Source organism: Aristolochia californica, unplaced genomic scaffold, assembly GCF_029961685.1.
Source record: "Aristolochia californica isolate CCGP_79_NKW_82.1479 unplaced genomic scaffold, dmAriCali1.0.hap1 SCAF_2, whole genome shotgun sequence".
NCBI lineage: Eukaryota > Viridiplantae > Streptophyta > Magnoliopsida > Piperales > Aristolochiaceae > Aristolochia > Aristolochia californica.
The window spans coordinates 45,377,075-45,401,919 of record NW_027181881.1 but is presented as its reverse complement, the minus strand read 5'-3'; the positions used below and the strand labels follow the sequence as shown (position 1 = coordinate 45,401,919).

Sequence of the window (24,845 nt, the reverse complement as noted above, 5' to 3'; positions counted from 1 at the left end):
GCTTGATGTGGAAAGGAGGGGTTTAGAAATGTCAAAAGGTTGGGGGCTTTTTAGGGGTGGAGAAATGTCAAAAGGTTGGGGCCTTTTACGAGGAAGCTCGTACAAGAGTATTTATAAAAAGATCCCAAAGAAAACGTGGCTCGTGGGCGTACGTTTATGATCCACGGGACCCACTGCGTAACATACTTTTTTGACGTTCCAGAATATACCCGCGACGCGAGGCAAGGGGCCTGAATTCTTGGCCCTAGCGCCAAGTTTGGGTGTGGGATCTAATCCGTTGGTTGGAGAGGCATCTCAGTGGGCCCGTCCAATGGAATCTCCATCCTCACTTTATTAAAACCTTTCTAATCGGTAAGCTGAAGACTACCGGTAATTTACGTATAATTTACGTCCTAGTGTTTTTTTTGGTCTGAAACATGTAGAAGAGGTAGGTGGGGAAGTGTGGGAGCTGGGAAAAATGGGCGACTCAGAGTTATAAAGGTGAGATCTTGGCTTGTTTTCGAAGGATAGGAAAAGAAGAGGGGAAGAAGGGCAAATTGATTTTCTAAGCATTCGGAAAGAAGGGCAAAAGCCCTTTCACCGCCTTCTATTAGTTGATGCCTCCCACTCCCACCCCCACCTAACTTTGTCCATTCGTTCCCACACCCTCACTTTCCTTTTTCTCCTTCCTTGTTGGTTTTTTTTATCTCTTTCAAACCTTCAACGGTTGCCATGAGATTTTCCTTTTTGTACTCCAAGTCATCATCATAAGCTTACAAAATGATAAGACTTTGGGCACTGAATTGTTTTTTTTGGGTTGAGTAGGTGACATCTAATCAACCCTGACGGTGATGACATCTATCTAAAATGATTCCACTGTAAATCTAATTTTAGGACACACAGTGAAAGGATAACTATTTTAGAATTTTTTACTCTCATTCCTCCTGTCCCATATGCTAATAAACTGTAATTCAAATTCCTTGCACCCAAGATACCCTTCAATCATATAACAATAATTTTTTTTTTCTTTCTTGCTTTCAGTTTCACATGCTGGAAAGGTTAGAAAATGGCTGCTAGGTCTGTTAGCAAGCTACACAAGGTAAGGATATCCTTCACCAGCAAGAACCCAAAAAGAAAGCTGCCATTCGTTTAAACTCACACTTAGCTGACTCTTATGACTCTCATGTACCCGTAAAGCCACAATAAGACCTTCTCAAGGATGCCAAATATTCAGTGGGAATTCGGGAATCCAGTATTGATGTTTACAGGAAAAAGAGTTCACCCAAAGTGGATGCGGAATAAAGCAAGAAATGGGAGATTCTAAAGGCAGAAAATCCCAAAAAACGAGATGAAAAAGAGGAAGAAACAGATGGGGTACATGGAATCCTTGCATACAGTGTCCTGGGCAGGGGAAAAAGACCGATAATCAATAAAAAACGAAGGGTTTATAATCAGCGAAGTTGTCAGGGTTTGAGCGGGTTGAATCGTCAATGGATTAAGTTAAATTTTTTAGGAACCAATTACGTGTATATCTTCTAGAAAGAGCTAAAGAGTGAAAAAGAAATGGAGATATTTAAAAGGACATGAGGGATGGCAGGTGGAGGAAAGAAAGCTTATTCTTTTCTCTGGTGAGAGTCTTGGAGGGTTCTTATCATGATTGTGCAAGCAAGAGAAAACGATGTGTCTAGGAAGGAATCTTGTGGCTTTTTTTTTTTTGTTGTCGTTGAAATTGTTCCATCAGCAAAAGCAGGCAACGGAAGAAGATAATTTGTCATGTCCAGAATTCGTTTTTCATGTTAGATAATTCCAGAACGATCACAGGAGGGACGGAGATATTCCGTCGGTGGATCGTCCACCCTCGAGGTGAGGAAAGGAAGAAATCTTATCTCTGGAATTGTATAGAAATGATTCGTCAGTTTTTAATGGAAGCGATTGGTGGGTTCTTCGTGGGACGGACGAGAGACGTCTCACCCAACAACCTTTGTGCTAGTAATAAATGACAATCTCGAATTGAACAGAATTTCTCATCCACTCTGTATATTATAGTAAGCAGGTCGATCAAGTCTACAAGGTTTGCGAATGAACTCTGCTGTAGCACCATGAAAAGTGTTTGTTCATTAGGGATGTGACAAGGATGCTGTGCATTCGAAAAAAATACTCTTGAGACAAGTAGCCAAGAAAGCGATTTAAGAAGCTCGCATAACGCCTTCGCCACACCCCTATGCAAAATATATTCCTAGTTCAGATCAGAAAGATGTGCAAGCAGCAATTACACTTAAAAGACAGGTACTCTTGCCCAGTAAGAGTTCGACATTAGAAGTTTATGCAGACCATGACCCACTTAGAGTCACAAATCACCAAAATCATAGAGTCAATAGTGGGTCAAAACCATATTAAAAAAGTAAGTTTCTAACCAAAATATTATAGAACAAGGGCAATATTTTTACAGGAGATGGTTTTTTTATTTTTTTAATATTGGTTTCAGAATCTATAACCCAAACCCCTGTCAAACTGGAATCTGAGACCCACAGTGGGAAGGTCACATGTGGCTGTGGCTGCAGATATGCTAGTGCAGTGTACTGTCGAAACTAAGAAACACTGAAACACCACCAAACATATCTTATGGTTTCAGCCCTAAAGGCTTCAACAATATATGTCACCAATATAAAAATAAGGTTAGGGATCAATGTAATATCAGTAAGAACCCAGCAAATTCTTTTCTTTTATGAAAAAAAAAATACAAAGCATCAATATGAAAATTGGTGGTCATAGACCCAGTCGAAGATGCTCCCCATTGTTTCATGCTTGTAGAAGTACAAGTGATTGCAAATAACTTATTTCCACTCAGGGCTACTTCACAAAACAATTGTCCTTCATTGCATAATCCATCTCATCGTTACTCCCATGCCCATGGCAGAAGGTAAGGGGATCTATTTCACTCAACAAAGGTGGTTCTTCTCCCATAAAACTGTCTCCACAACACAGGAGCCTTTGACGGGATATTTTTGCTCCACTAAGAACCAGCAAGAAATCAGAGCCTTAAGGCTTGAATACAAGATATACCAGCGCCTTGAGGGGAGAGTCTCTCAATTTGCATTGTTCCCATAATAAATTGGCAACGCAAGTATAATGCAGCTTTGGAAAAATAAGAAAAATGGCAGACTTGTTCTTCCAGAAAACAATGAAGCAGTATTAACATCAATTAAACCCATAGCAAAAATAATTTTATAAATTATATGGAAAACGTGTAAGTCATTCGCCATAATGTTAGTTGTATGCACATCATCGCATTAACACTGTTTAAAAAATTATTCAAAGAAATAAATTATCATTCTACACCACCATCGTTCCCAGCCCAGAAATTACAAATTCACCTGAATAATTGAAGCTAAGAGAGAGAAAGATACTCACACGCCAACATCGCAATCCGCTGGCTTCCGCGACAAAACTCCAGGACCCGTCGGCGAGGAAAATGCAATTGTTACATCCTCGCAAAACACCCTCAAAATTCGCCTCCTTGTCCACCAGTCTCCTGCCCGAAATCGTACCCCTGCAATCACACCCACATCAAATTTCACTTGCCCCTCGGCCCTCTCTGCAGTCATATCCTTGGCAGCGCTCACATCCACGTATCCCGAGATAGCTGCGAGCCGGGCCGTCAGAGTCGTGGAATTCCTCTTCTCCATGAAGAAAGGAGCCAGGGCGTTCTCCGCCAATAACTCGTCATCGTAGAAGACGGAGGCCTTGAGACTGTCGTAGTAGATGTTCATCTTCTTGTTAGGGTTATCGACGGCGAGGGTCACGTCCCATGAGGCGGTCAATTGGGTCCTGGATAGATTAAACGGGGTAACGGACATGGCGGTGACAGAGAATTTGGGGACGCGCGGGCGGAGCACCAGCCAGACGATGAGAGTGACGGCACCGAAGATGACACAAGCGGCAATAAAAGCGGCAACAAGCCGGCGAAAGAGGGAAGCTCGGCGGAGGGAGTGCGCATAAGGCTGCCGAGGGGGGGGCGGATAGGGGTAGGAAGGGTAAGGATAAGAATGGGAAGGGTAAGACGGGTAAGAAGGATAACCAGATTGCGACGCTGGGTAGCCAGTGACCGGCGGTGCCTTATTGTTGTCGTCGTTACTACAGATGTTGCCGTTCACGCGGGCTTCCGCCATCACTGAGCAGAGGGAGAAAACGAGAGAGGGAAAGTTGACGAAAGTTGAAGACCGACGGGATTTTAAACGCATGAAAAACGACGGAAGAAAGCGCGTCTGTTCACGGACTGGCTAATGCCCGTGCTTATGCTCTAAGAAAACAAAATATAAACTAACATTGTAAAAAGAGCCGGATCCGGCTGTCATCTTTGTGGTTCCGTGGGCTATATGGAAGCATTTTAGAATTATTTAATGGAATTAAAATGGCGGTCATCTTGTCACGAAGTAATCTTTATTACCTTAAAACTGCTACCCAGTAACATGAAGACCGTTTACATCGAAAATTGAGAATAATTGTCCAAGGTAACAATAGGGTCGGTGGATTGTCGATTCTGTTTTTAGTTTTCCCCGAGTCGGAAATCGGAATACATTGGAAGGTACACTGTATTTTCGAGATATCGCTTGCTGGATTTAGAAAGAAAAGACTACGATGGACAAGTCTGCAGAGCCGGTGTCCGTGGAAGAAAGGATATATAGTTTTTGCAATTCGACAGCACAACGGTGTCCATCCAACAACTCAAAAGTATAATTCTAATAGAGGCATAATTTTGCAACAAAAAAAAAAAAAAAAAAAAAAAATCAGTCGGGTGGTTGCAAAGCATTGACAGCCACCAAAACAAGCTAGAAAACCATGAGTTATTGCACAAAATGGTAAAACAGGACCAGCTTAAGACAAAATTAATTCTTTGCGGAGCAAGAGTGAAGAAATGGCACTGTTGAGACAAAAGGGTGGAGATATGGCTCTGTGGAGACACAAGGGTGGAGAAATGGCTCCGTGGAGACACAAGGGTATAGAGAAGACCCCCACATTATTTTTCAAGAAGAATTAATCACAACTGTCGATGTTTCAAGTGAGACGTAACAAACAGGTCTACTTACAAACGCTGGATCAAGACAATGGATGGCAATCGATCTACCGCCTGGGTTCATTCCAAGTCTTCCCTTCAAAAAACTCACCTAGCATGCGGTCAAGGTCTTCAGGCGTGTATCTGATGTATTTTGTTGGGTTCTTTCCATTTTCAATCATTGACCTGAAAAATACATTTGTAAAATTGATCATTTTGACAATCACGATGAAGACTGGGAAGAAAACACTACACTCTCAACAGATATGCAACAATAAGCCATAAAAAAAGAAGGGCAAGAAGGGCCATCTATCCAATGGACCTGCTAAGTTGCCTAAATTTCCTGTTTTGGACATGACAGAGCAGCACTCATCTACTTCACATAAAGAAAACAAATACTGATTTCAAGTGCAGATCAAACAACTCCCCTAGAATAAGGATAAGGTTTTGCTGGCTAATTACCCAAAAGGAAAAGGTTTTACAAGCTGTCATTTTGCAATAAGTTTGATATAAAGATGTTTTCCTGGAAAAGAACTGATATTCCTATGCTAAATGCAAATCTAGATTGTGAACTGTCAAGATAACATTTCTAAGACATTTCCAATTAACTAGAACTCCATTATTGTACAGTTATAGTTTTTCTGTTTTCAGCCATTTTTGCATGATTTTCCCAGCTCGGCTGGTCAGTTATGGGACAAGCTTGTAATTCTTTTCTTTAATGAAATCTAATTATCGCCTTTATTTTAAAAAAGAAACACCATAAGAAAATGAGGATGCCTGATATCTATATTAAAACAGTATAATAAATAACTTCCTGTTACTCAGGGTACATGGAGCTTGAGAGGGATGGGCCACATTTTATAAATGCTACCCATATGCACGTGGATTAGTATCTATATGTCATACAATAGGCTTATTCAAAAATATTGAAGACACTGCAAAAGACACCTGTTGTGCCCACAAGTATATGGAGTAGACCGTTGCACTATGAACAAACACCGTGTATAGAAAAAGAGGCACCATGTATAGAAAAAAGAGGCTGATAGAGATAAAAAGTATTGAGATGGCAGCATGACAAAAGTAGGAAAAAAGCAAATATTGAAAAGAACATCACTAAACAAGAAGAAAGCAAGCCATTTGAGATAGTTGGCACTCCCACAGAGATCTAACTAGTGCATGGGTAGAAGAGTTTCATTGATGCCAGTTGAAAGTTCAGTGAAAAAACAGAAGAGATAAAACAAATGGATCAAGATGATGATTAAAAAATGGCAACAGCCAACACACAGTGCTAACAAAGATCAGAGCAGAATTTTTATCCAAAAAAAAAAAAAAAACGAAAAACAAAGAACAGTGCAGAATGGGGGAGGATAAAAGTATACATCATAACACAATTGACACAAAGACTAATGATGAGCAGTCATAGAGCAGAACGGGGGAAAATAAATGTACACACCATACCACAATCGAGACAGAGTTATACGGGCGCACAGACCAGGAAAAATGGAAAATGGAAAAGAACGTGAAATGTAAACACAACCAGAGGTTAGAATTAACAAACGTACCCAAACCGTTTGATAAATGATCTGTAAGCAGGTAACAAAACTTCGGCAACAGCCAACCGTAAAGATTCTCGCAACTCATTGTCAGGTACAGTCCACTGAGATTGCCTTTGATGAAGTTCCTCAAACTGCATGTTAAATGTCTTGAACCTGAAAAAAGAAAAGTAAAACCAATCAGTGAAAAATATAAAGCAAAAAGAAGGATGATAAACATAAAAAACACAACCACAATCATATAACAGGTCAGCCATATTATGGCAGGAGGAATATTTTAAGCAGCAGAGACTTGCATATTGCAATTCCAATGGACACGATATAAAGGTTGAGCTACTTTTTAGAGTCCCAGATGTTTGCTCTGAAATTCAAGGGCCAGGGATATCTCACCTATCTTTCACCATTGCTCTTGAAACTCCAGAGTTGGCACCGCTACCACCGTCAGCACCCATACCACTACCCCCCCCAGAAGAACCGGTGCTTTGAACAGAAAGACACTGAAGAATCTGCATCAGAAATACAAGGGCATAAGATCCGAGCAGTTAAATTGACAACAATTTAGATTTCATAAGGAATTTTTCAATTAATAAAAATTCCTATTAAAAGTGAGTATTCCCTACTATTATTGTTGGCATGAACCAGTTGAATCTGCTAATAGAGCATTCTCTATAAATCTTCCTGTATCATCTATATCCAGGAACTTATTCTCAAGGTGCTTTAGGACTTTTTCCTTAAAGATGCATCTGATTAAATTTAGTTCAAAAATATGAGAGGCATTTCAATGTTTATCTAAAAACACTCTGTTACTTTCCTATTTAGTGAACAGCCAAAAGATTAGAAATAAGGAGAGAATGTACAAAGAGCTGTTTAAAGCTCCGAGAATGTAAGAAAAATTAAAAAGAAAGGGTGAATTACAAAAATACTATCCCTTCTTCATGTTGGCAAATTTATAAGATTCACTTATGTGTTGAATGATGAATACAGGGAATTAAAAAGTAACACTGCCTTCATAAAAAATAAATTACAAGAAAAAATAAGTGTCCTGGCATTGAAAAGGAATGAAAACGTGCCCAGCTTTCATCTTTCCACAGGAATCATTCTTCTCAATAACAGTTAAATGTGAGCAGCTACTACACATAGGTACACCCAATTTCGACAAACAAGTAACATATTTGTTTTAAGTGGCTAAAATGTTAGCTCTTTTTTTTCAGAAGAAGCTATTATAATTAAGTAAAACCAAAATATCATAAAGCAAGGCCAAGTACATAATACATATACACGACACTGGCCAGACTTGAAAGCATAGAGAGTTTTCTCCTTCTTTTGAAGTGCAACAAGGATGTGTAAGAAAGAATGCTAAAATACAACCTTTCCCCATGCAACCCTTTTATACTGGTTTGCATGCTGCTGAACAATTCTCCGGTGTCTTTGCACCCAGTCATCCCCCAACAAATCCTTTGCCTCTGACCTGGAAGAACACAACAAATTGTAATAAAAGAAAAGCAAATTTCTGTAGCAAAAAAACATAGAAAAACAGAATGAAAAACAAAGAAAAGATCAAATGGGTAAACAAAGAAACAACATTAGCAGCAGTTACGAGAATACTGAACACACCTGCGCACTGATCTGACCATATAGTGAATATTATTCATAAGGAATAGCTGAGTCAAGGCAGGATCCTTGTATTGCTTAGATTTTCCATCTAAGTTGGTCTGAAGCGCTTGCATTATTCTCATTGTCACATTTGCCAATTGGGAATTTGAGCCATCTCCTCCAATATCAAATTCCTGGAAGAGTTGCTTCAATGTTGACTGGTAACTGTGTACAAATAGCAGAAAATTGTACAGACTAGATTAATCGTGAGTACAAATATAATTTATACATAAATAGAACAAAGAAGATTGCAATACGCCCTTCGAGATTTTGATGGTTAAAAACTGAAGAAAATCAGTAAAACAAGAAAGAAACATTTGGCAAAGACATTAGACAGTAATGAGGGGATAAACACAAGAAAAACAACCAGTGTGACATCAGAGAATCTTAAGGAGCCAATTTGAATGCATTGAATGTTGGAGATATGAAGAAAGAAGAGTCACTTTTTTTATCGGGTGTAATGATGAATCTCTCTTGATGGTATGCAATAAAGTGAGTTTTCTGACATAGTGACTTAGGAAGAAACATTCTGATAGGCAATTAAAACTTCCCATTAGGTGCATTCTCTCTGAACATGTTGGACCCTATTGCATTCAGAAGTGATTTCAACATCTTTGCCCATGACCCAAAGCATACACTTACATATGATTCTGACACAATAATTCAAGCAGGACAATTGTAGGTTTGGTAAAAGTAATCAAACAGACCTACTAGAGATCTGGCAGGCTACACAGGATAGTTGTACTTACTCAAACAGAAATTTTACATAATTGATAACATAACTGGTGAGGGGATGAACTGTGCCATCCAGCACAGCTGTTTTGGTAGCATCTTTCTCTACAGCCTCTTCAAAATCACCAAATGTTTCTTGAGCTGTCTGAGCCAACCGCTTTGTCAAAGACAATGCAGCTTCTCGCATTTCATTGCAAGGCTTGCCCTCAAATATGGACTCAATCTGTAATAATTACACACAAAAAAAAAGTCAATATGTACAAACAGGTCATGTCTAGATGAATGAGTGAAGGCAAAAACACCGAGAAGGTACTAAAACATACCAATTAATCAATCCTTTTTTTTAAATTGTCACGATGTATCATTTCGTTTTTGGTTTATACCTAATATATCACAGAAATAGGAAATAGAGCACAAGAATACAACAATAAGGTCCTACCTACCCGTCTCAGCTTCTGTCATTTACTTTTCTTACAGCAGATGTATTATATCTAGAGCTTGTTAAAATAAAATTGGAGTCTATTGCCTGAAATTTCTCTCATCAGTAAAATATTACTTAATTATCTTGTGTCAGTAAGATCTCTACAGATACCTAGCAAATTTCTAAAGGTACCTTTTTAAAAAACTATTAGTTAATATTTTTTCCATTAGTCACAGAAATAGTACAACGATAACGCCTTCCATTTTGAGACATAACAGGACCTACAAACGTCAATTGTCTTGTAAATTCTCAAATGAAAGGTAGAGTGTCATACAAATTGACATTTACTAAGATAGACCACCTTCTACTTCTTCCGTAGCTCTTTCATATTTGTTCTAAAAAGTGTAAGTTAACTTTACGTCATGTAAGTTGAGTGGTGCAAGTGCAACAATTTAGGAAGTAGATAGTAAAACAAGATACAACAATTCAGTGTCGAATGCATTCCTCAGTATTACAACTTCCAGCTAAAACATCATAAGAATAACAGATTACAGTAAGACATAGAGTCTAACTACCCAAAAATGTCATCCTTAAGATCAAGAGCAAGGCCCTCTGAATTGCCATACCCAAAAAAGAATACAGGTTGAACAAGCATACAGACCAGGAAACTTTTTCTGAAGAAGTATAGACTGAGAAAGTTTAAGAGATAATAAAAAATAAACTTTTATTATTTCTAAAGATATGTAGTCTTACTAAAGCATCCAGTATTGAGTTTTTTGTTTTTTGTTTTTTTTGTTTGTTTGTTTGTTTGAGGAGTACAGTCTTTTGCTACTGAATACAAAGAATGCTTTATTAAAAAAAATGCTTTGTTATATCCAGACTGTTCCCTTGTGGGGTTCTTCATAGATGATTACTAGGTTTTACAGCAAGAATCAAATGTTGCCAGGTCATAATGTTGCATCAGTACTATTACAGTAGTATTGTAGTAATACAAAGTGGCATTCGGTTATCTAGCATACAGGGTGATTGAATTTGATGATTCAGGATCAACTTTTTCATATTTTGCATTTTTGTGGTGATTTTCGGCATGAATATTTCTTTTCATTACCTGCCTATCTAAATTGTGCAAACTGTGGAGTTAGAGGACATCAATATGAAGCAGTAAGTGACAGAATGAAGAAGAGAGAGACATTTTGTGCCTTCTATTATGTTAATTGTTGGTGAAACAAGAACTTTGGAGATAAGTTAGTGTATCACAAAGGTTCCTAAGCCTAAAAATGAAAAACTTCGAGAAAATATGACATGGACACCAAGAAATAACAATTATCTATTTCAACAACTGCTACTGCATTATTACTTCTCCATTTCACAACCCTTCCAAGTAAGAAGAAGAATTAACTGAAAGAAGAATTTACTGAAAGAATAATAAAATGATATGCAAGCAAACATAATACAGGCAACTTATTCTTCTGTGGAATAAGAGCAATTACAAAAATACAAGTCAACCTTTACCAATTTTTCATCAGCAAATAAGAAAAATGAGCTAATTGAACATGAAGGAAAACTACTATACCTCAGGCTGAAGTTCACGCATTATTTCATACATGTCTAGAAGTACAAACAACTTCTCTGGTGACCTTTTACTTCTGGCAATTGCCTCCCCAAAACTCAGAAGCATTGCCACACTGTTTGCAGTTACTTCTGCAAAACAGATGTCCCGAAGATCAACTCCTTCAAAAATTTGATCACATACTTTCTTTTCTGCAGCAAAAAGCAATTTCACCTGTTTGAAGCACAATCAATGTTTCCAAATTTCAATAAAATAAACAAATAAGTGAATAAAAAGCTGGCGCCAAAGCTTCTGATTCACATTTAAAATTCTTACAGCAATCCGCATGTAATGAATCCAGTTCCCTATCTTAGCCTCCAAAACCTCCCACTGCATTTTTTGCACATCATCTTTATTAAGTCTTTCTACACCTAGCTTTCGAATGCTTTGCTCCAACACAGAAGCACGAGTATCTCTGAAAAGGTAAAAAATGTACTTGAAACAAATGTAGAGAACTTTGATACAATTTTAAAACACAAAACAACAAGTATGCAAACATGCTCAAAATAAAACAAAAAGATTTGTTTAATTTTATGTATTCCTTATAGATAATTTGTGCAGAATACGAGAGACTGCCAGAATATGAGAGAGTGAAAGATATTACCTGTAAATTTTCGAACACTGCTGTTGGTGACCGGCTTGAACCATTTGGACAGCTAAATCATGGAGGAGGGGCATGATCCTTGGGGGGATGAGAGTTGGAGGTGTGTACACAGCATTTTCTAAAGATTTTGCCTGATGACTGCTCTTGTCACCTCCTGGTTGCCCAGGTGAGCTGGATGATGGGCGCAGACTATTTGGCAGACAGTCAAAAAGGCGATCTGGTTCTGTAGGTTTACTGAAATGTGAATAGAGTCAGAAGACAGATCATATTTGAATTATAAAAGAACTAAAGAATGTCAATCTCCAGTTCTGTTAACACAGTGCTCATGCAAATATAATAAATAAATAAATAAATAATAACATAAATAAATAGAAGCATGATTTTGTTTCCAAAGTTAATATTGAAATCCAAAATAATTGTGTAAATTTAAAAAACTGAAGAATTTCGGCCACTGTTCTAAACCTGCATTATAGAGTCATTAAGCACAAAGGTAACAAACCTATAAGAGTTTAAGAGCTGCCTAAACTCCTCTTCTAGTTTTAGAATGGCTTTAGCGAGCAGGCCGTTTGCATGGTTAAGTACTCCATCACTACTCTTAAAGGTTTTGTTCGAGTTGAAGAAACGAACATTGCTTCTCAATTGATCAACAGCCTCAAGATAACTTTCCAGGTCTTCATGAGGCCCTCGCAGTATTTTAGCTTCTGCCTGCATAGTTGAAGGATCAGGAAAACAACAAAAAACTGTGAAATGTGTACTACCTCTGAAATAACCAGTTAATAGTTTAGATTAGCATGTGAAGGCTATTTTTAGCTACCAGAGAAAAAGATATTTCATTTTCCAACTGAATACAACATATTCTGTCGAGAAGTAGTATATCTGTTTCACTCACATCAAAGAGGATTAAATTCAAAAGGCTCTCTCATTTGTTCCTCACATGTTTTTCATGAACAAACACAAAAATAAATAAAAATTGTTTGATAGTAACTATTAAATTTCAAGGAGATATAGGAAAGCCAAAAAATCTAGTACTCGCTATAGTGAAGGCTCTAACTGAACTTGCATGAAATTTGCCAGGATAGGAAGTGAACTTACGCAAGAAACAATTCTAGTGGCACTAAGAGCAATTTAAACAGAACGTAACAAGTTTAATTTTCAGTAAAAGACAGAATTATGAAAATTCTTCGTTGAATACGATATGCTTGGCCTCACCATTTTTTATTTGCACGTAGACATATCAATAGCATGAAGGAATTTTGTTTTTCCTTGGTAAAGTTGTTGAGTGAACATAATTTCACTCTGTCCTGTTCAAATTAGCTGCCCACCTCCCCGATATCCATTTGCAAGTACTTTTTTATTAGTTTCAGGACTAACATTCATTGAGACCGGTATAGCGAAAAAACCAGCAACTGGAAAATAATCACATTTATAGCAAAGCGTCCAAATTGCCTGTTGGTGAAGCGTAGAAATGGAGAACAGACTACGACCAAAAATGCATTTTCAAAGTCTACGTTTCTATTATAGCTTTTTTCCTGAAGTGTTACCGAAATGCAAGATTGCATCTCAACTCACAAGCACCAGTTATCAAAATCAAGTTTACTTTGAAACCGAGAAACCTTTTCAAACATACAGAAATTCACTCCATAAAAACAAGGAAAAGGCAACACCGACCTGACGGGAAAGATCGAATTGCTCCAAAATAACGTCCGCAGACTTTAATGTCTTGTCAATGTTCTCATGTGCCTTCCTGATCGAATGCGTCCTCGCCTAACCGAGAAATAAAATTTCGAATAAACAAAAATTTAAACCAAAACAGAGTTTATCCGATGCCCATTGTTCGACAAGATCGAGGGAACCACAGGTACCTGAGTGGGGCGCATAGCTGCCTCCAGAGCGGAGAGCCGGTGATCGAAAGAACCGAGAATCGCAACCATGTCGTCTGTGATCATCTGGCTCTTCAGCAGAGACTCCCGCATGAAAGCCGCTCGCTCGGCTAGGGTTTCCATGGGAAGAGGAACGCCCATTTCTCTTCTACCTCCTCCGCTCAAATCTCAACGCTGCATCCTATGCATCCATTAAACGAACAACACCAAAAGGAAAAAAAATGAAAAATGATTTCAGCCTTTACAATTCGACGAGAGAAGCGAAGAAAGAAATCGAGGATTGTTCCGTCAGTCCGACTTCGGATTTAGGCCAACAGGAGACTGGGGTGGAGGATCAGGAGGCGTCGGATTTTCTTCCGATTCTTTTTGTGCTCATTTCACTTTTCAATTTATGTAAGCAATTTTATAGTTTTATTAATTAAAAGCCGATTATATGTGACCCAGCCGTGACCTGTCGCAGCGTCGCCACTCGCCAACAATGAACTGCATTTTAAGAATTTAATAATAGAGATTAGTTTAGACTTTAGAATCTTCGCTGAAAGAGGAGAAATTTGAACCCATCTTGGAGCCTGGACTTCCTCTTCCTGTCCTGAACAGTGAACACCTTCTAATGTTTTGTATATTTTAATATTAAGTTATAAGGGCAGATAACACATTTCCCAGTTGAGACCGACGCAAAAATTATGGATTATTTAAAATATTTGACGTCTCACATGTTTTTATGCACAAATGCATTTTAATGGCAAATAGTTTATCACGGAATTTAAACTCCTGCGTTCTGCCCAAGCAAACCTATTTTATCCAATATTTCTCCTTTCGTTTTATTTCTATTTTCTTAAGTGAAGGGTCCGATGTGGACACTCGTGACCACTAGGCTCTCCCGGTTTTTTTACTATTCCACTCCTGCTGGCACCATATTTCCATGAAGCCTGACACGTGCGTAGTCCTCTTTTGTAGTTCTTAGAGGCCAAAGTTGGTGGAGGTCACGGAAACGGGGCGACGGCATTACGAACTGAACCTTTCGTCAAGTACTCTCGTGTCTCTAAGGGTAGCATCGAACCAAGCCCAATGGCAGCTTGACCGCTGTTTGGTTCCAGATTGGTTTCATTCTAATAAAATTAATATTGAATTCGATTTGAGATCGGGTTTGCTACTCGTTTAAGTTAACTAACCGAACCAGAATAAGGCTCGGTTTGATTCACGAGCTCGCAAATCGACTCGTTTACTTAAACCCAGGGTCAAGAGTCGGTACCTGACGCCAAACCTTTCCATCTCCCAAATTTTCAATGGACACGAACCTGTTTTTCCATCATGCCAGTGTCGACTTGTTGACGGACCCAACTTCCTGGCACAAACAATCCTTGACTCAGACATATTTGGAGACAGAAGATTTACACCAGTTTGGATAACAATTTTTGGGGGAGTAGTCATTGGAGTTTTTTGAGGCCTCCTCCCAATAGTGGAGCCTCCGTGATGCGTTTTTGGTTTTACCGGTTCAAATTTTTGTTTGTTGGGTGTGCCAAAATCAATTACAATGGTGCCCGGCGTCGAGGTGGGGATGGAGATTCCATGCGGGTTCAAACTCGCTCTGTCGAATAGAAAATCCTAAGAAAAAATAATATTTTTATGCCCACAACTTCAACTTAAATTTTAAGGAAATGACCTCTAATCCATTTGACCTCGAGGGTTGTATTTGGATGCATTTAATAGATATTTGAATAACTAGAAAATCAGTATGTTTATTTTTTTATGTTATTTCTCATTTACTTCATATGAATTAAATAATTTCACATTCAAATATGAATGAATAGATGTATATTTAGTAAAAAAAATTTGGTTTTTATGCATACTTAATTTTCTATGCTCAAATTTTTGGTTGACCTAAATAAAAGGAATTAATAATTGACATCAATTTTAGTCAATTATTTTTATGTCATATTTTTGTTTACATTTGAATAATTGAGTAATAGCCACAACATTCTTATTTATGAAAATATTTAGTGATATTAAACTTATATACATAAAGTAAATGACATAAAAATTATGATTAATTATGGAGATATAATAATTTAAGCCCATAGGGTAAAAATATTATATTTAAGAGATTAATCAGAACGAGACAAAAATACTAAAAAAAATCTAATTACCCACAGGCCTAAAAAATTTCTTTACAAGACAATTTTTTATCCCATCATAAAGTGATATAAATCACTTTATGTGATATAATCTAAGCCCACATGAAAGATTATAATGACATATTGATTTATTTGTTTGAATTTATTTACATGGATAAATTTTCAATATTTGGCTTCATTCCATGTTTTAGTGAGTTTTTTTTTTTATTATTTTGTAATTGTTCAAACTTTATCTCTTCCAAAATTTGATTATTCCTATATTATTCCTTTGAATATAGATAATTATACTAGTTGGAATGAAAAAATTCTTCTGTCATTACGGTACATAAATAATTTTATACAAGGTTAATATATAGAGGTTATGCCCAATTTTAAGTAGAGCTCAAACCCAATTTGACGTGAAGGTCATGCCTTATTTTAAGTAGAAGTCAAAACAAATTTGATGTAAAATGTGTCCATAGTTTTATATACAATTTATTTGAAATATATTTTATACAAAATTTACATATAAGTGCTCCATTAAAAATTATTGGGCTAAAGTTGGATTAAGATTTTAGGTTTAGGGATAAATAGAGTTGAAAATATTTAAATCAAATTGATGGATAGGCAAGTACGCGCGAGTCACATTGGATGTCTCATCTCTGAATCAAGACCTTTGACTTCCGGCATTTCATGTGTTTAGATAAAACGTCGTTATCGATTGGGCCAATTGCGTGAAGTTTAAAGTTTCTGAGAGCACCTTGAGTCTTACCCCGATTGCAACAATTAACTAAAAAATTGGGTGCTCCCTGCCAAAGACTAAATACTTAGGTGCTATGAGGACGTATTCTCCTTATCCGTCACCCTAGCAGGTAAGCGGACAATAGATATCTCCCAAATCCTAGCTCTAGTCAGTTTTAGCGTCTGATTACGTTAAAACAGAGACCCTTTACCAGTCGCCAGTCTGTACCACGATGAGGCAAATAGAAGAGCAGCAACGACGACATAGAAAGAAAAACCGAATAGATCTCCATTCTGTATTTTTGAGTTGTGACTGCGTTCCCAGAGCTGCGATGCGAGCTTCTGATGTAAAATGAGCAAAGGTGAAAAAGGAAATTGGAGAATATAATATGCATAAAGTCGTAAACTGAGTTTCGTTTCCCAACAAACTTCTGACAAACTCAGTCTTCATGTGGGCCCCAGTCGACGGTTCCAATCACAATCCGACTGGGCCCGCACGTCACCGGGGCTTCGGTCATCAGCAGCTGGAAATCCCATCGGAGTCGGAATTTTCACTCTAACCTCCGGCATACCGGAGACTTCGGCGGCTTCACGCTCCGGCGATCTCCCGCGTGACGGAGAAGAATATGGCGTGTAGAACTGTGGCGAGGATAAGGGCGAATAGAACTGCTGTGGATCGTTCTCTATATCGAGATCCGCTAATCCGTACCCGTCGATTCCCGTCTCAGTCCCACCATGAAACGATTCTGTCTCCTCCGATATGTACCTCTCCTCCTCCATTTCCGTCTCCGTCTCCGTCTCCTTCTCCTCGTCTATAGTGTACAGAATCCTGGACCGACTGTACAGCTTGTCGAAGTCTTCCGCTTCCTGCATCTTCGTCGGCGACCCCGTGTCAGAGGCGGCCCACGCCCCAGCCGGCTCGACTCGAGCCTGATTCTTCCAGCAGAAGTAGTACAGCATCTCCTTCGAAGGGCTCTTGTACGGCTCGGTCGACATCTCCGACGGCGCAGCAGTACTAGTCTCTCGCCGAAACCTTCTCCTCCACCACGCAAGAAAGAGAAGGGAGATGAGAAGGGAGAGTGTAACTAGAACGAAGAGAAGCAAGAGGTAGAGGCTGAGGATCGTCAAGGCGATCATCCTTCGTTGCTGGGAACGGTCGCCGGAGAAAGGAATCTGCACGTACGTCGTTACACGTCTGTTCACGGATCTTTCTTTTGGAAGTAGTGAAATGGCGACGAAGTTGCTGTTTGATGAGGAAGAGACTGGTCCCCCTTTTGAATCGTCTTCGACGGATGTCTAACAATTGTTCAAGAATAAAGAAGCAAAGAATTACTCCTCGCTCGAAATTCATCTCATTTCGAAGAAGTTTGGATTTGTGCTCTTACGAATAAACTATGAACCTAGGATAAAGATTTACATATCAATGAAGTCAAAAGCTAAGTTTACATCTCATTTAAAGACTGGTGGGTCGTTGGAGTCTCGGAAATGACATAGATACCAAATTCAAAATCTAATCCGTTAATTAATAAGACGAGAATAAGGTGTATTTTGGTGAAAAATGAAGGGATGAGATTGCGTGAATCTTAGACGTGATTCACCAGATGAGATAGCCACCAAAATAAGGGCCTCTGCACCCTAGTGTGCACTAATTAGTCTAATTTGAGAGCTGAAGGCGTACCAAAATCCCGCCCTACTTATCAGCCACACTAACAAGCCTAGCCACAACCCACAAGTGAGGAAATGAAACCGAGTGGTGGCATTGAATAGGTTCACTAGTGGTCAATTACATTGACGACAGCGGACCCCTTGCATTTATTTTGTGTCCAACAAGTATAGGAGTCGTTACGACATCTGACAAGGTTCCAAAGATTGGTATTTACTAGTTTTAAATGCGACCTAGATGTAGGATAGCGCGATGCGCTTCGCTCTCTTAGAGTTGGGCCAACCCCATCACTGGCACCTACTTGTTGTTCATTGTAATCTGCTCCCTTTCAGTATTAAATTATCAGGCGTAACCTCTCGGACTTTTGCCCCTCCTGCTTCATCCCCACCGTCGCTCCCCTCCCCTCTTTACATCGAACATCAGGGTTTTTTTTTTCTCTAATATAGTTTTTTTTAAATTAATTAATTATCATTAAATTAGCAGGTTAAACTTGATTAAATCTGGTCCGATCTCCCCGGGACAGGTTTTATAACTTTAATTGCGAGCCGAGTCTGCACTTCATAGATTTGGTAGGGGGACCAAAGCCCACTACTAATAGACTAATATCAATCTAATGCCATTCAATGGCAGTTACGTTGGTCTGGGCTCTCAATAGCGTTTGACCAAGCGAGTCCTGAAATATCATTCCCTTGCAGGATGTGGACGTGAGAATGTGCTTGTCAGTGATACAAATTGACATCTTTTTGGCCCAGACTTCGGACTCTTGTAGTTGTGGAGACTACATACTAGGGTTGCTCCGACTTTGGTGCCGCGTTTCGACTAGGATTGTGACGCGGTTAGATTTAGGCTAAGTCCGTCTAGCAAAGCAGAATATCTATCCCGTGCGGCCTAGTCCTTTCAAATAACTAGTCAGCCTCCTTGAGCCTTGGATCCTCCAACCAATACTCCACACTCGAGATTACAAACCAAAAAGGACATCGAAAATATCAAAGATATGGAAGAGAAAAACTAATTTTGTATTGAGAAAACAATATTACAAAGGGTGGCCAAACACTCTTGAAGGCCAAAGGCTAAAACTCTCTCTATACACTTGAAAAACAAAGAATGCTAAGGATTTTTCGACCTCTTTACAATGGGAGAGACCCCTCTATTTATAGTCTCCCCCCATTGGCCTTTATAAATCTCTAAAAACGCCCAGAAATCCACCAAATCCAAAAAATTCGAATTTTGGCGTCAAAGGCACCTTGGTCGCGCGGGCGCCTTTGAAACCCCATTTTACGCGCCTCATTATGCGCTTGCGGATGCGCCTGGAGTCTTGGTCGTGCACGCGCGCGCTTGGAGTCCTGGCCGCACGTAACCCCATTTCGATCCGCCTGGAGTCCTAGTCGTGCGCAACCCCATTTCGATCCCCCTGTAGTCCTGGTCGTGCGCAACCCATTTCAATTTGCCTGTGCGCCTGCTGGCAGCAACCCCATTTCGATCCGCTTGGAGTCCTGGTCGTGCGCAACTCCATTTCGATCCGCCTGCGCGCCTGCTGTCTGCAACCCATTTTGACCTGCCTCCTCGTGTCTGTTGGCGTGTTGCCTTGTGTATGGGCTGGTTGCTGGGTTTGTTGCGCACCTTGTTGCTTGGTCATCCATTTGGCAAGCTCAAGTGTGTCTTCATCCGCTGCAGCTGATGCCGGGCCAGTCATATGTGTACGCCCCTATGGGTCGTGTCATTGCTCTTGGCCTTGGTTGTTGCTGCTATTACTGTGCACTGGACTTTCACAGTCTTCACCCTTGGTGTCAGGCTACACTATGGCTTCATCCTCCGTCTCATACTCCCATCGCCATAAGGCAGACGCCATCGTCTGCAACCCCTGGCGATAGTCGGCTACCTCCTTTTTGAACTGCCATAACTCGGCAGCGTCTTGCCATGTTGTCTCACTTTCCGGTTGATCCTGCCACTTGACCAAGTATTGCGTCCTCCGGGGTTTGCTCCTTTGGCGTTCCTCTCGGTCTGCAATAATATACTCTACCTATTGTCAAAGGTAGTAGATATATCAATGAGAGCTCTTGGGTCAACTATTTTTAATTCGGGTCCGGGTCTTCAAAATAAGGTTTGATACATGAAAAACATTGTGGAACTTAAACCTCGGTAGCTGCAATTTGTAGGTGAGGTTGCCCACACGTTCAATGATAGAAAAGAGTCGTTCGTATTTCTTCAAAAGACCGTTCTTGCTTCTTAGGTGACGAAATTGTTCAAGACTGAGTTTGAGAAGGACCTGGTCACCGATATTGAAAGAAGACGCCCTCCCCTTCAAATCAGCATGCTTCTTCATCTTTTTAGCTGCCTTATGCAATAAGACCCGTGCCAACTCCATTTTTTCTTTCCACCTCTTCGCCAGTTGATGAGCTGTTGAACTTTTCCGTAGTGTTTGGAAAGAGACCCATGGGAGCCAAAGATTGTCGTCCTATCGCCAACTCAAAAGGACTATGCCCGGTTGATTCTAATTTCTGTGAATTGTATGAAAACTGGGCCACGTCTAACAAGTCTGGCCAGTTTTTCTAATTTGCTGCAACAAAATGGCGTAAGTACTGTTTTACAAAGCATTTACCCACTCAGTTTGGCTGTCACTTTGAAAATGAAAACTAGTGGAAAAACTTAGAGATGTTCCCAATAGTTTGAATAATTCGGTCCAGAATTTTCCTATGAATCTGGGGTCACGATCACTGATGATCGTTGTGGGCAAACCCCAATGCTTCACCATATGTGCCATGAAGGCTCTAGTTGCTCCATCTGTTGTACAATCACTTTGTACCGCTATGAATGTACCATACTTCGTAAATCTGTCTACCACCACCATGATAGACGCCAACCCATCTTTCTTTCGTAATCCCGAGATGAAGTCCATTGAAACAGACTCCCACGACTGCTTTGGAATAGGTAAGGGCTGTAGCAAACCCCTAGGCTTGCGTTGTTCGATCTTATTTTGTTGACAAATAAGACACGTACGCACAAACTCCTCCACATCATGCTCCATATTTGGCCAATAATATTGGCTAGACAGCAAGGCCAACGTACTTCTTTGACCTGGATGTCCTACCCACAAGGTATCATAGCATTCTCTCAAGAAGTCACGTCGTAGGTTATCGTAATTAGGCACATAAAGTCGATTACCTTTGGTCTTGAGCAATCCGTCGTCAAGCCAGAATCTTTTTGTCTCGCCCAAGGCTTGTACAATGATATAAGTCTAGGCGTCCTGGCGAAGTCCAATGCAAATCTTGTCTAGCAATGTTGTATCAACTTGTGTAATTGCTGCTAAGGGTTGTAATCGCAAAGTTCCATTTTCTATTTTTGCGCCAAGATAGTTTTCCATGCGCGCACTTTCCTTGCGCAAAGCGCATATCTCCTGTGCCTACGCTTGCACCGCGCGCCTCTTCATGTTCAACTGCTACCGCACCGCACGTGGTGTGTGTGAAGCAAGTGCCGATTGCTGCGGTATGCGGGGATTCAATCGCACGCGTCTTCTCCTCTACCGCATGCGTGCATGATGCTGGTGCTTGTTGTGCCATGTGCGCCAAGCTTTGGCTAGTCTCTTCCTCGTAAGAGTTAAGTGTGTCCACCTTCCTACTCAGTTCGTCGACAACACCATTGGCTTTCCCCGTTTTGTACATAATCTCAAAGTCAAACTCGGCCAAGAAATCTTGCCACCGAGGCTGCTTTGGACTGAACTTTTTCTGCATAAGAAAGTAGCTTGAAGCGATGTTGTCAGTTCTTACAATAAATTTAGAGCTTAAAAGATAGTGTCTCCAAAGATGTAAACAATACACTACCACCGTCATTTTTCTTTCTTATATAGTACCATTGCTCAGTTTCATTGAGCTTCCAACTCTCATAAGCGATTGGGTGTCCGTCCTGTTCTAATACACCCCCAATGGCATAGTTTGAGGCATCTGTATATATCTCAAATAACTTGCTGAAATCAGCAAGGTGCAGCACTGGTTCAACCATCATGGTATCCTTCAATCGCTATAATGCTCTTTAGAATGAGTTCGTCCACTGCCACTTTTGGTCCTTCTTGAGGAGGTCGGTCAAGGGGGCTGCTATAGCTGAGAAGCCCTTGATAAACCTCCTATAATAATTTGCAAGACCAAGAAAACTCCTAAGCTCACGCACCTTTGTAGGGATTGACCAGTCCCGCACAACTTCCACCTTCTTGTTGTCCATCCATATCTATCCTCCCCTTATCCAATGTCCAAGAAAGGACACCTTTTGCAACCCAAAAGAAGCACTTCTCTTCCTTGACATATAGCTGATTGTGTCTTAATTTCTTGAACACATTTCGAAGATATTATTTGTGTTTGTCCATACTCTTGTTGTACACCACAATATCATCCAAATAAATAACAACAAACTTGTCCAAGTATTCAAAAAATACCTCGTTCATGAGAGTGCAGAATGTTGCAGGTGGTTTGGTTAGGAACTCGTAAACCCCAGATCTCGTTACACAAGTAGTCTTCCCCTCGTCTCCTTCAGCAATCCGAACTTGGTAATAACCACTTTGGAAATCCAGTTTGGAGAAAACTCGCGCCTCTTTCAATTGATCAAAGAGATCAACAATAAGGGGAATATGATACTTGTTCTTTATGGTTACCTTGTTGAGCACCCTATAATCAATGTACAATCTCATACTTCCATCCTTCTTAGTCTGAAACAGTATAGGGGCCTCATAAGGTGCTTTGCTTGGCTTTATGAACCCAACGTCCAACAGCTCGTTGAGTTGTCTTCGCAATTTGTCCAGCTCTTTGGGCGCCATTCAGTATGGTGCTTGTGTTGGATTTCTTGCTCTGGGCTCAAGCTCTATGCGATGGTCCACCCCTCTCCTAGGTAGTAACCTCACTGGGAGTTATTCATGCATGATGTATCTATACTCATGCAAAACGGTTTGTATCTCCTTAGGGGTAGGCATGACCTCATCTTGCTCCATAACACAAATAGAAGCAATGTAAGTAGAGCAACCCTACTTAAGACCTTTCTTAAGCTGGAGGGTTGATAACATTAAGTCCTTTTTTGTTACATTTTTGTTCTCAACTTCAGAAATAGTACAAGGACTTTGCTCGTCCATAATCCCCACTACTCCAACATGTGGCATTACAAAAGCTTTACAAACCGTGAAAAACTCCATTCCCAAAATCACCTTGAAATCATCAATGCCAACAATGGTAAATTTCAGAAATCCTACCCACTTACCTATCACCACCGGGACATTCTTGGCAATGCCTTGGACTTCACGAACAACAAAATTTACAGCTTTTATTTTGCTCCCATCTTTCTCTCCTCGTATCCTTAGATGCCTAGCCTCCTCCTTCGAAAGGAAGTTGTGGTGGCACTAGTGTCCATCATTGCTTTAACAGTATGTCTAGCAAGTGCTAAAGAGATAAAAAGAAGTTCTCTTGAGGGTTTGACTGGAAGTGGAACAACCTTCTCCTCCTTGGAATGGACAACAGCATTGAGAAGGGTTAGAGAGCCCATCCTAGGCTCAATTCCTCCATTGTCTATTTCAGTTTGAGTAGCATTGAGGAGTCTCTTTTTAGGACAATCCCTCGCATATGAAACAATGGACCTTCTTTCTTTGTTTGTCCCCTCTCTTCTTCTCGTCCGGCCTAGCGTTGGTGTCCTTTACCTAAGGCTTCTTCTCCCATTTCTCCTTCTTCTTAAAATTTTTTTTACGATTGTTATTTTTCTTAGACACTTTGTTAGCCGAATCATTTCTTCTCTCATATTTGGTCAACTTTTCAACCATATATAAAGCTGAAACTAGTGTCTTTACCTCACGTCTTCTCAATTCTTGCTCAGCCCATGAACGTAAACCAGCAAGAGAGGAAAAGAGACGATCCTCATCTGTCATGTTGGAGATACAAAGCATAAGGGAAGTGAAGGATTGTACATACTCTCTAATAGTGTTTTCATGCGTCAATGCACGAAGTTCTTTCCTTGCTTGGTATTCGACATCTTCCGAAAAGAATTGCCTCCGCAGCTCCCTCATGAAATCTTCCCAAGTGTGGACGAGGTCCTCTCCCTCTTGCTCATCTCCCATGCGTCTTCTCCACTAGAGAATAACATCATCAGATAAGAACATGGCAACAGTATTAACCTTAGTTTGCTCATTGGTGAGTTTGCTAGCATGAAAGTATTGCTCTATTTGTCATAGAAAATTATCTATGACCTTCGCATCTCTCTTTCCGTTGAAAGACTTTGGCTCAGGCACCTTTATCTTTGCTTGTGTCTGAACAATCCCTCCATTTGCCAAGGCTTGTTTGCACAAAGAGAGTCTTGTACGCAGCTCTCCGGAGAGGTCTTTGAGGTCCTTCCCCAATTGTTTCATCTCCGCCCTCATGATGGCCATGGCTGAATGGACGTCCTCCTCAAATCCTCTCAGCCAATTCGGAGTTGGCTGATGCTCCTTAATCGTCCTTTAAACGAACTCCTCCCAGTTCAGACAAAGGTTTTCAACACTGTCCAAACAATGCTCAAGAGTTGAAAAATGAAAGTTAATATCACTTACTTGTTCTTTGCCTCTTGAAGCATCTTCTCCACTTGTGGAAGCCATTGATTGCAACGTACGCTCTGATACCAGCTGTCACGCGGTTAGATTTAGGCTAAGTTTGTCTAGCCAAGCGGAATATCTACCCCGTGCGGCCTAGTCTTTCCCAAGAACTAGTTAGCCTCCTTGAGCTTCAGATCCTCCAACCAATACTCCACACTAGAGATTGCAAGCTAAAAAGGACATCGAAAAGACCAAAGATATGGAAGAGAAAACTTTGTATTGAGAAGACAATGTTACAAAGGGTGGCCAAA

The 24,845-nt window shown here is 40.1% G+C and overlaps 3 protein-coding genes across 3 annotated transcripts; all 3 read right to left on the bottom strand.

The window, feature by feature from the left end:
- Window positions 1-3,386: 3,386 nt before the first annotated feature.
- Window positions 3,387-4,148, bottom strand: LOC137955156 (NDR1/HIN1-like protein 10). The gene has a single exon (XM_068802028.1). The coding sequence runs from the start codon at window positions 4,146-4,148 to the stop codon at window positions 3,387-3,389; it is 762 nt and encodes a 253-aa protein (XP_068658129.1).
- A 541-nt stretch (window positions 4,149-4,689) lies between these two features.
- Window positions 4,690-13,991, bottom strand: LOC137956257 (exocyst complex component EXO70A1-like). Its single transcript, XM_068803664.1, has 12 exons — window positions 13,467-13,991; window positions 13,273-13,368; window positions 12,104-12,309; window positions 11,605-11,838; window positions 11,277-11,415; window positions 10,965-11,174; window positions 8,988-9,193; window positions 8,200-8,403; window positions 7,954-8,053; window positions 6,976-7,091; window positions 6,595-6,741; window positions 4,690-5,218 (listed from the first exon to the last, which is right to left on the bottom strand). Exons 1-12 carry the CDS (start codon window positions 13,623-13,625, stop codon window positions 5,101-5,103), a joined length of 1,935 nt encoding a protein of 644 aa, XP_068659765.1. The 5' UTR covers window positions 13,626-13,991; the 3' UTR covers window positions 4,690-5,100.
- A 2,723-nt stretch (window positions 13,992-16,714) lies between these two features.
- On the bottom strand, window positions 16,715-17,643 carry LOC137957190 (uncharacterized). Its single transcript, XM_068804926.1, has one exon. It carries the CDS (start codon window positions 17,474-17,476, stop codon window positions 16,787-16,789), a length of 690 nt encoding a protein of 229 aa, XP_068661027.1. The 5' UTR covers window positions 17,477-17,643; the 3' UTR covers window positions 16,715-16,786.
- Between the last annotated feature and the right edge of the window lie 7,202 nt (window positions 17,644-24,845).